This window comes from Rattus norvegicus, chromosome 11 (assembly GCF_021556685.1).
Source record: "Rattus norvegicus strain SHRSP/BbbUtx chromosome 11, alternate assembly SHRSP_T2T, whole genome shotgun sequence".
NCBI lineage: Eukaryota > Metazoa > Chordata > Mammalia > Rodentia > Muridae > Rattus > Rattus norvegicus.
In genome coordinates this window covers 62380214-62393622 of record NC_141544.1, presented here as the reverse complement: position 1 = coordinate 62393622, position 13409 = coordinate 62380214, and the positions used below count along the sequence as shown (strand labels likewise).

Sequence of the window (13409 nt, the reverse complement as noted above, 5' to 3'; positions counted from 1 at the left end):
ATTTTTCCTTCTTATGTGTCAATTGGAAGTTTGCTAGAGAACTAACCCTCACCTGATAATGGGACTTAATTCGTTGCAGGTTTTCTAAGGTGACTTTATGCTTTCTCCAAGCACAGATCCTGAAGGTCTTTTACAGTTGAGGGAGCACAGAGTTTACTGCTTTTATGGAGCAGAACAGTTTGCTTTCTGTCTCCTAGGATGCATGTCTTAAGACTGCTGTCATTTTAATCTGGATGGGACAGCCCGGTCAATCTTAGAGATTCAGTTCAGTAGCAGATTCGTACTTGGATCAGGTTGCGCTGAACATCAGCCTGGATGTATTTCAGAAAATAAGGATTTATTCGTGTACACTGATAGTAAATCTGCAGATTGGTAACTTCTGACTCCTTAGAAATGAAATTTGGTCGATGAAGTATTTTATGAGACTATTTCATATTTCCCTTGAATTTAAAGATATCCTGACAACACAATTTATACTTGATTACTTTCTCTTTACTTTTGCTCTCCGGTTTCTTGAGTATCTTGGTTTTCTTTTCCCTCTGTTTATCTTACATATCTTTAAACGTGTTTTAGGAAGACTAGTACCTTCCATCTTTACTCACAGGTACATATTACACCTTGTCTTCTAGTATACCCCTCCCCCACTGTCATCAAGTATAGATACAGGAGAAAAAATGGCCAAAACAGCATGATTTTAGTGACAAAGACATTGCTGAAACTCTAATAGAAGCAGGGGGATGGGATAGGGGCTTTCCAGAGGGGAAACCTAGAAAGGGGATAACATTTGAAATGTAAATAAAGAAAATATCAAGTAAAAGAAAAGAAAAAATATAGACATTGTTGAAGTAGAAAGTTTTATATATAGCAAATTAAATTGCTCTATGTTTCCTGTGCATTTTCTTGAGGCCGTTGCTCCTACCCTGGACCCCAACACACATATGCACACAAAATGGTTTAAGCTTCAAAACAGAAATAAGTATGTGTGTAGGGGGTGAGTTTTGCTTAGTGATTGTGAGTTAAAAAAAGAAAAAGTAAAGTCAATTTTAAATGTAAAACTTAGATTAAGTTTGTTCTGTGTTTCAGTTGCTTCCTGGTTATCTAGCACTGACACTGCAGGCCTTTCAACATAGTTTATGTTGTGTGCTTATTTTTTGGGGTAGAAGTAACACTCAGTCTTAGCATTTATATTTGATTATGCTTTCCATGGGTTTATCTTTCTCATTAAACAGTGAGTGAGCTTAATGAGTGAAATTACATGATTTTTATGCTTGTGTTTCTGTTAAATAAACACGTGGCTAAAGGAGAAAATAAAAAGCTGTTAAGAATATAAGTGTTTTGTTTTTTTTTTAAAAAGGGCTGGAGAGATGGCTCAGTGGTTAAGGGCACTGACTGTTCTTCTAGAGGTCATGAGTTCAATTCCCAGCACCCACATGGTGGTTCACAACCATCTGTAATGGGATCTGATGCCCTCTTCTGGTGTGTCTGAGACAGTGACAGTGTACTCAGATAAATAAATAAATTTAAAAAAAAGAATGTAAGTGAACAGGAAACATTATTTTAGATGGAGTCTCAGGTTGAGATTAACCCTTTTTTAGGCTCACGACTGTCTACTAAGACTCAACTTTATATATGCCAAATATTTTTAACTATAGATTCCCATTAAAGGTTCCATGCATCATCTATTTACCTCCCTTCCTCTTTTCTCTTGTCCTTGACAGACGGAATCTCACAAAGCTGTCCCTTATCTTCAGTCACATGCTGGCAGAAATCAAGGCGATCTTTCCCAATGGCCAGTTCCAGGGAGATAACTTCCGGATCACCAAAGCAGATGCTGCCGAATTCTGGAGGAAGTTTTTTGGAGACAAGTAAGTAGAAATTGCTTTCATAGTCTGTATCCATCTTTTGAGAGTCACCTAGTTGAGTATATAGAGGAGATACTTGGTATTTTTAATAAGATTTGATGGATTTGTTTTGTTTTTGTTTTTTGTTTGTTTTTCATTGACTGACGAGGATTGAGCAAGGACATTTTTGTTACTTAAGTGTTTTACCACTGAGCTGTGCCCCCAAACCTTGGTGAGTGTTTACAGTAATTGCTCCTGGGATAGTCAACAAAACTACATGCTAATAACAGAACACATAAACTTTGTTGTTAGAGTACATGTCAGAGTAGATAGAATTTATATTCTGAGAGAATTTATTGGGTCATTTGGCTTTGAGAACCAGAGATGCATAAAATAATTTGTGCATATAATTCCTTATCATTTAATACTCATCTAGGAGATATATTAAAACGAAAGGTATACGGAAATATTTGCTTTAAGAAGCATAAATAAGTCTGCAGAGAGAGCTCAGGGGAAAGAGCTTGCTGTGCAAGCAGGAACCAGAGCTTGATTTCCTAGTATCCACACAACTGTTGGTGGCCATGGCAGCCGACTTTAAGACCAGCATCCTACAGGGCACATGGGATTTCTGAAGCAAATTGTCAAGCTAGACCAACTGTGGTGGTGACCCCGAGGTGCTAGGAAAGATCCTACCTCACATATAAGGTGGAGAGTGATTGGAAAAGACACACTCTACCTCATTTATGAATACACACAGGCGTTGGGGATTTAGCTCAGTGGTAGAGCGCTTGCCTAGCAAGCGCAAGGCCCTGGGTTCGGTCCCCAGCTCCGGAAAAAAAAATACACACAGGCATCCACAGGTACCAAAAGGACTCCTTCTTAGAGGAGGAGCATGTTGAGTTTAGAGAAGTTAAATACAAAACAAAAGAAAAGTGCAGGAAACCCCCTAGTTCACTCTGCTACACCTTCTGTGTATTGTTGCACAAAATCCCATTATGTTTAAACAAAGGCTGCGCTGCCAGTGTCGTCAGGAAGCTGCCAAGAGAAGACTAGGTGAAGACGTTTCTAATAAACACTTCTTACCCAGATACAAATGTCCACGGGCAGGGCATGTGCAGGGGAATGATTGTCTGAATACATCACAACTTACTTAACATTTGAAAACCTTTGTGCAACATGTCCCTTGTCAACAAAGGTGGCAAATGCTTCTTCACTGATTTCTTAAGGTTCCCTTTACAAAGAGTGCCTTTGGCTACTCTTGACCCTAGAGTATGCTGCCCAGCAGGGAGGAAGACCGTGGCTTCTACACTGGGAAAACAGGGTAGGGTAGATGTCACTGTCTGTCACATAAATTGTGAATTTAGAAATGTGAATTAGAAATGTAAAGTGTGGGTTGAGCTTTGAACTACTCAGTGCTCTCAGACGGTGAGTAGAGGATTGTTTTCATCTGAGTCTTTCCCTTTCTGTCATGAAATGCCTGGTTTATATAGCTTCTACCACAACTAGATATGTCTGAATACAGCAGTGATGTTAATGTGCATACAATAGTTTGGTTTCAGAAATACAGTTTGGCTTGCTGTTTGAGAAGGAGCTTACCATGTACCTTAGGCTAGCCTGCAATTTAAAGTCATCCTCAGGCTGCTTCCCAATGTGCCAGGATCATTGGTGTGTGCCTCCACTCCCAGTTTGGCTTGAAATGAATATTGAATCCTTTTTTTTCACTTCTAATATTAAAACGGACTATTTGAAGCGAAAGGGCAAAATACCATTTTATTCCAGTAGTATGAGCATTCTGGGTTCTAGAAACCCAGCTATTCATAACATTTCTCTGTCCATTTAAAGTGAGGGATTAATGGTTTCATCCTGCTCTGGTAATGTGAACTACAGAAGCAGAGAGTATACTCATGAAATATGTATGAGTCTGTAAAGCAAGAGGCAGATTCCGGAAGAATGCCAGCCTTGGCACCTCCTGTATTAACACTGAGAACCCAGAGCACACATGGTGACTTTCAAAATAACGTTTCTCTTACAGCTGGAAATATAAAGAACAGGTTGCTCACGGAAATTCAATTTGAAAACTGAAAATTCTGCTTTGTTATAAAGTGCTTTGTTAGCAGGTTCCTAAGAAATGACAACTTTGCTCAATTGTTTATAGAGTTATATTTACTTTGTTAACACCTCACAGCACAGGGAATTAGGAATTTTAGACACTTTGGGTTTTCCCTGCTTAGCTACAGATATCAAAGGTCTGCTATTGTGTAGAACTGTTAGGTCAGGAAATCACTTAACCTACAGGCCAAGTGTTCTCCCTACCTCCTCGGTCCTCTCACCGCCTGTTGAGTCTACAGACTTAAGACTGTAAATTGCCTTTAAGGGTTTTCCCTTTCGGATGAGCGAGCACAGTTCCAGGCTACTTCCAGGACCAATGCAGAAGTGTAAAACTAGAGTCATCAAATGAGCAACACCTTTTCGAGATTATCAGAGAAGCCTTCCTCATGGCTCCTTGGTCTTTCTGTAATTCCTGTGGTTTTTTTTTTTTTTTTTTTTTTTTGGTTCTTTTTTTCGGAGCTGGGGACCGAACCCAGGGTCCTGTGGTTTTTTAATTCATCAACGATGCATGGCTAGTGGAACTTCCCACGGGTTGAATTCTTTCTCTTCATCATGCTCCAAGTCATTCATATTTACTTGGTTCTCATCTTAGAGCATCCCTGTTGCTTCTCCCCTATAATGATAAGTGAAAATGATTTCACTTAATCTTCCAATGACTTTAAACTTCAGAATAGTATTGTTTTCAAAAACAGGCCCATAGGATGTTGTCTCTACAAACAGTCAGATTACAATTTTATAAATTGTTTTGTTTTTTTTGCTTAATGACTGTTATTGTGATTTACTTCCCTAAAGGGATAGTCATTTCTAACAAAACATTTAGAATAAATTAAAATAGAAAATAACCCATTGTTCATAAGATGTTATGATACTCATAAATATAATTTCAGGTCAGCCCTTATGAAAGCAGGGAATAGAAAACCAGCTTTCAAACTGTAGTCCTCTTCTCTGCCTGGGGCTCAGCCTGGCAGCCAGTAGGCTTCTTCTGCTGTGAGCTTTGGGAACATGAAACAGCCATATGACAAAGGCAACAGAAGCTCCTGCATGTGCCAGATTTTTAGGAATTCCATTTAGTATTTCAAAAGGTTAGCCTTATCTTTACTTATTATTATTCTATTCACCAGGAGATAATAGAAATATATTAGTGGTAGTAAAATAATATTATTGAAGAAATCTGTCAAAATAAATTTTACAAATCTTCATATTCTGGAATAAGTTTATAATCTAGAAAAAATACTGTTAATCCAGGTGGGGGAAAAAGAGCCTACACTCTGGAGTTCTATTTCTAAACAGGACCAGTAGCAGTTAGGATTTCATCGATTGTGTTCAAGCAAATTATTGTTCAACGAGAACCAATGGGCTATTTTTTAATTCTCCCAGGTGTCTTTTAATGCATTCATTACGAGTTTTATTTTTAATTGGTTATCGTATTTATTTACATTTCAGATGTTATTCCCTCTTCCCTGTTTCCCCTCCACAAACCACCTAACCCATCTTCCCTCCACCCCCAGCTTCTATAAACGTGCTCCCCCAACCCACCCACTCCTGCCTCACCACCCTAGCATTCCCCTACTCTGGGGCATCGAGCCTCCACAGGGTCAAGGGCCTCCCCTCTTACTGATGCCAAAGAAGGCATTTCTCTGCCACATATGCAGCTGGAGCCGTGGACCCATCCATGTGTACTCTTTGGTTGGTGGTTTAGTCCCTGGGAGTTCTGGGGGGATCTGGTTGGTTGATACTGTTGTCCTTCCTGTGGAGTCATAAACCCCTTCAGCAATCTTCATTCTTCTCCCAGTGGGAACCCGGTGCTCAGTCTGCTGGTTGGCTGTCACCAATTTTATTCTTCAAGTTGAAGTTTAGGCTCTCCCTGGCTTGCTGTAATAGCCTTTACATTGGACCTGCTGTCTTTAGTCACAGCTTCTGAAATCAGAGCAGCTTGTGGAAAGGAGAAGCAATCATTCCAAACTCTGCCAGAACTGCTTTCAGGAATATTGGCTCTGAGATCATGTCCAGCCTTTGGCCTTAGGAAAAGTAGATCTCTCTCTCTCCCTCTCCCTGCTTCACCCACCCCCAAAGCACACACCTAGGTCATCTACAAAGAACCATCTATTCATCAGCTTCCCAGTGCTACCCCCTGCTCACGTCTCGGTCTTCTTCGCACTTCACTCTGTTAACTTTCTTTCCCCTGCCTGGGTGCCTCACCACCCTTGCTCTTCTATCCACTTTGGAGGGTTCTTGACAGACGGTCTGAAATGCTTTTCCACATTCTGATAGGGCTCAGCACCCAGGTTCCCATCCATTCTTCTGGCTTACTGGGTACTGTGATCCATTCCTGTTTCCCAGCTGAGGAACTCCCAAGAGGCGCAGCAGTCTATGTGAAGCCAGACTCTCATTCAGCTTTATTTTTGTGGGCCTGGCATATGTCTTAGAATGTGTGGGCACTAATATTTATTCACAATCTGCATGCATAGTTGGATGGACAGTGTCTGTTCCTGGTTCTGTTTTTAATGACTCTGTTATCGTTTGACCGACTGCGCATGGTTCCCACCGTTTCTCTGTCTTTTCTTTATCCCTTTTTCACTCTACATTTTTTACACATTTCTACAACTCTGACTGAGAAGTCCACTTTCTGGCTATTTCTCAGTCACTTACAAACATCCACGCAGTTAACTACCTTATTCCCTGTATTCTTGCTGTGTTTGAGTGTATATAGCTGAGTATGATTTTTTTTTAAAGTTATGTCCAATTCCGTGATGGTTCTTTTAGGAGAGCTTGTTTGATTTTTACTATATTCTTTAAAATATGTCTTTGCTTTGTTTTATGTGTATGAGTGATTTGCCTGACTTTATATCTGTACAGTCTATGCATGCGGTGCCTGGTAGGCCAGAAGAGAGGATTGGATCCTCTGTGACTGGAGTTACAATCCATTGTGTGGGGGTGCTAGGAATCAAATCTGGGTCTTCTGGAAGAGCAGCCAGTGCTCTTCAACACCCAGGTATCTGTCCAAGTGTCTGTTCAAAAAAGTCTATCACTTTTCTCTAAGTGGTTATGCTGTTAAGCTAGTCCTGTAGGACTGCATACTGTAGAGACATTCTGTCATTCTGGAGCACACTCATGACTATGTGACCCCACTTTCCTACCCCGAGTATGTGACCCCACTTTCCTACCCCAAGTATGTACCCCACTTTTCTACCCCGAGTATGTGACCCCACTTTCCTACCCCGAGTATGTGACCCCACTTTCCTACCCCGAGCATGTGACCCCACTTTCCTACCCCGAGTATGTGACCCCACTTTCCTACCCCGAGTATGTGACCCCACTTTCCCACTCTAGGTTCTTTCTCTCCCTTGACTGACACTCTTCCGTAACCTTTGTTCGTGGGACTCCTCTAGATGCATACAGAGTAGTTCTGATTTCCTGCCTTTGCTCCCATTAGCCTTCTCACTTAAAGTTATTGTTAAAATTGTAATCAGAGGAATAAAATTCTCTCAAATCTCTTAAAGTTCCTTCCTCTCAGGACCCAACCCTCCCCTAACTGTTACCATCAGGCCTATTGATTTTGAGTAAGCTCTTCCTGGCATGTTGTATTTACTATTTTAATATTGCCTTAAAAATTGTTTGGATAATTATCAGCCTTTCAGTCAGTTTCTAAGCTTTATGAACCAGAGTTCATTGCTTTGTGTCTCTATGTATTTTGGCAGAGTGTATGCTGTATGCTTTCATGAGCACGGTGGATTTGCTCACAGAAGCATAGGGGGAGAAGAGGTGCATGGCCTCGTAGTCCACACAAGAGAAAGATGGGGACAGCTCTGACCTGGAGTGGGAGGAAAGCAGATCGGCCCCGAGGCTCTGCAGCACGTGCCTTCACTGCCGTGTTCCCTCTCCACGCCACTGGGCACACTCGGGCACCCTCATCCCTTTCTGTTTGTCTAAAGTGTGTGTGAGGTGGTGATATAGTCTGGTGCTGCTGTGGAAATCAACAAGATAAAAGCTGCCATGCAGAGGGTAATGCTGTCAGGCTCACAATGGGCCAACTGTATTGTGAAGTAGTTAGGCAGTTTGGGTCTTTGATCTTACTTCAAATACCATCTATGTATTTGCTCATTTTAGAATTAATACAGTTAATCTTTGACTTTGATGGACCTTCCACACCTGGCATTCTAAGGCAAACCAACAAGAATTAAAAATAAAAATGCATTGTTCTGAGATCATGTGCATTCCCTTATAAAAGCGAGAGGTCTGTGATCTTGCTGGGAAGTGGCCTTTGTAGAGCTCAGTTACTGCCTCGCCTTTGATTTCCTGGGCGAGTGCTGCGGACTCGGGTTTCCTGTGTTCACTCTCCACTTTTAATAAAAAAGCAAGGAAAATTATTTCTGTTCCTCTCCATTGAGTAAGATATATGTTCTAGACCATTAATTAGATCTGTTTCCCCATTATAGAAAAGACAGTCTAATTCTCTTTAATTAATGGAGAGAGTACACAGTTGAAACTGAGGATTTTTACACTGGAACTATACAGCAGGTTCACTAGGAAAAATAACTGAGGAATAAAATAAGCTCAAAAGTCATTTCTTTTGAACCAGCCCCCATCTTGTCTGTTTAAGCAAATTATAGTATTTTATCTCAATAAAATAGTGTAGCTTAAATAGAAATTGAACTTTTGTTCTATTGTTGGACTCATTGTCTAAAATGCAAAAGTGCAAAATTGTGACTTAGTAATTATAAACAGCGTCTGTTCACTGAGAACGACAGGGAATGAGAAGGATAAATGCTTAAAGTTATCATTTGCCATTCGGAAGGGCCTACTTACTACAAGTAGTAAATTAATGTATTAGTGGCAGCTGACGCTGCTGTGAGAGGAACATTTGGCCTCTGAGGAGAGAGTATATTGGAAGAAATGCACATTTATTCGTAAGGTGCCTGTCCAGCCTTTCCTAGGGAAGACCAGGAATGGAGCTGACTTTCTGTGGTCTCTCTGGTTAGTTCAAAAGGAAGGAGAATAGTAAATTTAGGTTTTGTAAATACATCATCTTCATTTTTTCTTTTTTTCTTTTTCTTCTTTTTTTTTCTTTCTTTTTTTTTTTTGAAATAAGTGGCACTAAGCATTATCTGATTAAAAAGAATATATTAAAAGAGTGGATCCATGTTAGGAAAATTACAAATTCAACCAAAACAGAAAGCTAGTCATATTTTGTCAAAGTGATTAATGCTTGTCTGGCAGAGGATGCTCGAGGCATTATTGACAAATGTTCAGCTGAACTATATTATATTCAGAGTGTTCTTGGCAACTGTGGAATTCAAATACTAGAGAATGGGTTCTGATCCATCAAGGGCTCCCAGGCTCAGTCCAGGCTGGGCATATTCTGCTGCTGGTTTCCTGTCCTCTATACTGTATTTGAAACCTCTACCTGTTGCTTTCTTTGCACTTTTATTTATTTTTTATGCAAAGCAATATTCTTTTTTTTTTTATTAACTTGAGTATTTCTTATATACATTTCGAGTGTTATTCCCTTTCCCGGTTTCCGGGCAAGCATCTCCCTCCCCCTCCCCCTTCTTTATGGTTGTTTCCCACCCCATCCTCCCCCCCTTGTCGCCCTCCCCCCAACAATCTAGTTCACTGGGGATTCAGTCTTAGCAGGACCCATGACTTCCCCTTCCACTGGTGCTCTTACTAGGATATTCATTGCTACCTATGAGGTCAGAGTCCAGGGTCAGCCCATGTATAGTCTTTAGGTAGTGGCTTAGTCCCTGGAAGCTCTGGTTGCTTGCAATATTCTTAAAGCACAGTTTTTGAATCCCTAAGAAAAGTTTAAATCCATTGACAAGATTTAGGGTTGCGTGTTAGGTACGTCACAGTACGAATGATAGGCTAAGGAATGTAAGTAATGTACTCAAAACCTTCCTTGTATTCTTCATTACTTACTTATTACCAAGTACTTTTCCAGCACAGGATATTACTCAGGTCATCTTTTGTTTATATCTCCATTACTATACTGATATATATATATATATTCACAATGTGCATAACAAATAAAATGATAACATTTTAAAACTATATACAGGGGCTGGAGAGATGACTCAGAGGTTACCAGCATTGGCTGTTCTTGCAGAGGTCCTGAGTTCAATTCTCAGCAACCACATGGTGGCTCACAACCATCCATAATGAGATCTGGTGCCCTCTTCTGGCCTGCAGGCATACATGCAGGCAGAACACTGTACAGATTAAATATCTCTCTCTCTCTCTCTCTCTCTCACACACACACACACACACAGAGAGAGAGAGAGAGAGAGAGAGAGAGAGAGAGAGAGAGAGAATGTAAGAATTATGTTGATATTTGCTTCACATCCTGGCAAGCATGACTGTATTCCTTTAGTGTCTATGACTACTACCTACACATGCACTTCATTTAAATACAGAAAATAAGGTTCATATAACTTCTTCATACATGCCTACTCTGTACTTTGTTCAGCTCCACTCCCTTACCCTCGCTTTCTTTCCTACCTCTCTACTGCTAACCTTTCTGTCCCCAACTCCAACCTCAGCTTTTGTCATGCACTTCTACACATACTTGTGCCCACACTCATTCACGCGCGCGCACACACACACGTTGACTTTCTTTAGTAAAATAGCAGAAGAGGTGTGGAAACAAGACGGAGTAGATGCTGTTGTAGTTGCGGTCAGGTGGGAGAAGTGTGTGCTGCGGACCATGGTAAAAGCTACATTAATGGACCCTGCTCCTTTGTGGGACAAAGGTGAGAGGAAGGGGTTGCACTTGAGCTGCCCTCTGTCATTTATCTAGCTTTTCCCCCCGCCTCCCTGACCCTTCCTCTGATCCCTTCCTTTTCCATCTCCCCCCTTCTCTCTGTCCACACCCCCTCTTCCCCACTCTCAGTCTCATTTCCCCTTCCTCTCTCCCTGCTTCCTGTACCCTCCTCCATCTTACCCTCTTTCTGTGTATGCACTGCTCAGTGAGAAAACTACAGTAATGACTTCTTGAGGTCATTAATGCTTTCTGAATGAGTTCTCAATATTAAGCTAATCACTTAAATCCAAAATGGTATCTCTAAACTGTTTTTGAAGTATGATTTAGAAAAATCCTTGTGTAACCTCTGCTTAAAACAAAAACCCAAAAGAGAATGAGAAATTATGTAATTATATTTTGCTTTAAAAAATTTAAATAACCAAAACCACTCCTTCCTACAAAATCTCCAATCCATAATTTTCTTTTTCATAATTCTCACCAGCTAATTAGTTTGGAGTTAATTAATTAAAGAAAATCTTTAAAATTTGTTCATCTTCATTCTCAGAAATTCTTGTATGTTTTTATGCTTTGAATCATTAATTCTAACAAAACTTGAATATTTTTAAAGGGTTTTTCTATAATAGTTTATGACCTCGTTATAATGTTAAACATATTTCAAAACATTTAGAATAAATTACAATGTTCTTAAAAAGAGACCTCATATTAAATTCTTTCAAGAGAAGCTGTTTTTCTTTGAAACAGAGATCCAGTTTGCTAAGCCCTGAGAACCTTTGCACAACCCCACTCCAACCCCATGGTCCTGGACGTCTCCAGCCTGGCTGCAGGACTGGAGAGAGAAAGGCAGGGAAGCTGGAGATTGGTAGGTTCATTCTCCTGTACAGGCAGGATCCCCCAGATGAGTAGATAGGTGTGTTTATTGCCCATTGTAAATGATCTGGGTCCCTTAAGTTCCATGGTCTACATCACTGAAAATCACACAGTATATGTGGGTACCACTGGGCATCCTCCTAGAGAGAATAAAGGCTCAGGGAACACAAGGAAGAGACGGGTGATGTGTGTCTTCCTGTGACTAAAACACATCCTTTTTGCTAACTCAGAATTCATGAAACTGAAAAGTAATTTTCTAGAAGCTTGGAAGCTCAGTATGCATCCCAACCTCAGAGGCACTCTAGAATCACTTTCTGCTTGTAGGAAAACTAATTGACTTAATAGCAAAGTCATTCTTTTTCTTTTCTCCCTACAGTCAACATATAGAAATGGATTACTGACTACTAAATATTCATTACTGACTGCTGAATATTCATTCTGTGTTTTGAATGTTGATTATCACTGTGAAGAACAGTCATGGTTTTCCCTGGTTAGTTCCAGTTCGTACTCGTACTCTTCAGTAATAAAGTAGTGTTTCTGCAAAACTTTAAGCATGGCCTGTGCCTCAGGCCTGTAATCCCAGCTACTGGAGAGAGTGAGGCAGGAGGATTGCAAACTGAAGGTGTGGCTGGGCTACACAGTTCATACCCAGCCTTGGCAACCTAATGGGACCTTCTGTGAAACACAGAGTGCAAACCGTGCTGAAGGATGTAGCTCAGCAGGCCCTGTGCTGGGGGCTGGGAGGCGTTCAGTAGTTTCTGACTGTACAAGGACTTCTTGGTAAACCTGAATGTGTGCAGTCAGGGGCTTAGAATATTGTTGGATGCTTATTTCCTTTGCTTTTATACTTAGACTTCTAACAGGCCTCACTCATTGCTACCTGACTTAATTAGCTAGTATTGAGAGATTTAAGAGGAATTTTGTTTTTATTACTGGCTCTCTCTCTCTCTCTCTCTCTCTCTCTCTCTCTCTCTCTGTGAGTGTGTGTGTGTGTGTGTGTGTGTGTGTGTGTGTGTTGTGTATACACACATGTGCATGCATGCATGTGTTTCTAACAGTGAGCTCTTATATTTGAAAGGAAGATCATTTAAAAACATTACTCAAACTTCTGTGACGTGGTTTTCTACTTTTAATGTGTACATTATTTAAATTTTACTCAATCTGATTGTAGCCAATCGAAGGCAACTTCCTTACACATGCACAGTGGCATCCCAGCACCTTCCAATGTTAATGAACTTTCTGAGGGAACACTGGAGACAGAGCAGTTGCACTTTAGGAAGATGTGGATAAATACTCAGTGTTTTAAGACTGGCATCTGCTGTTGTACAGCACATGACTATGACATGGAAAAGCTCCGGCAGGCATTTAATGCAGCTTTATATGTGCTGTATTTGCAGCATCCCTGCCTATTCCTTTCTGCCAATAAACTATATTTCCAAAGTCAAAGAATAAACATCAGTGTTGCGATGGTGATTGGGGATTCCCTCTACTGAGTTCATACTCTCCTCTTTAATAAAAACGGTTTAAAAACTGGATGTGGAAGCGTGATGACCGTTTCTTAGAGGTTGAGAGAAAAACAGTAGGGCGGGCAAGCTGGAAATCTCAGTATCTGCCAGGAGGAGAGAAATAGTACCATGTCTTCTACGTTAGGGGTCAGGGAAGATGGCAGTGCAGATACGGAGGTCAGCCAGCAGCCTATGGCAGGATGCATCGGGGCACGTGCATCCCAGAGAGTAAAAGCTGTCCGGGAGGTCATAGGAGATGTCTTACTAAGAGGACAAAGCCCTCCCCAGAATAAAGAACAAGAGTGGGCTAATGTGTGAGAGCAGACG

General features: G+C 40.8%; 1 protein-coding gene across 15 annotated transcripts in view; it reads left to right on the top strand.

Moving 5' to 3' along the window:
- Cblb (Cbl proto-oncogene B) overlaps positions 1 to 13409 on the top strand; it is a 167065-nt gene that overhangs the window by 74087 nt on the left and 79569 nt on the right. For 12 of the 15 annotated variants that reach the window (XR_015632574.1, XR_015632573.1, NM_001437715.1 and 9 more), the window contains exon 4: positions 1719 to 1865. Coding sequence is in view for 10 of the 15 variants with exons in the window: in NM_001437715.1 (NP_001424644.1) it covers positions 1719 to 1865 (147 nt within the window). In the remaining 5 variants the exon portion in view is untranslated. Of the gene's footprint in view, positions 1 to 1718; positions 1942 to 13409 lie in introns of all 15 variants that reach the window. The other 3 variants (XM_087575387.1, XM_087575385.1, XM_087575386.1) reach the window with 1 other exon arrangement.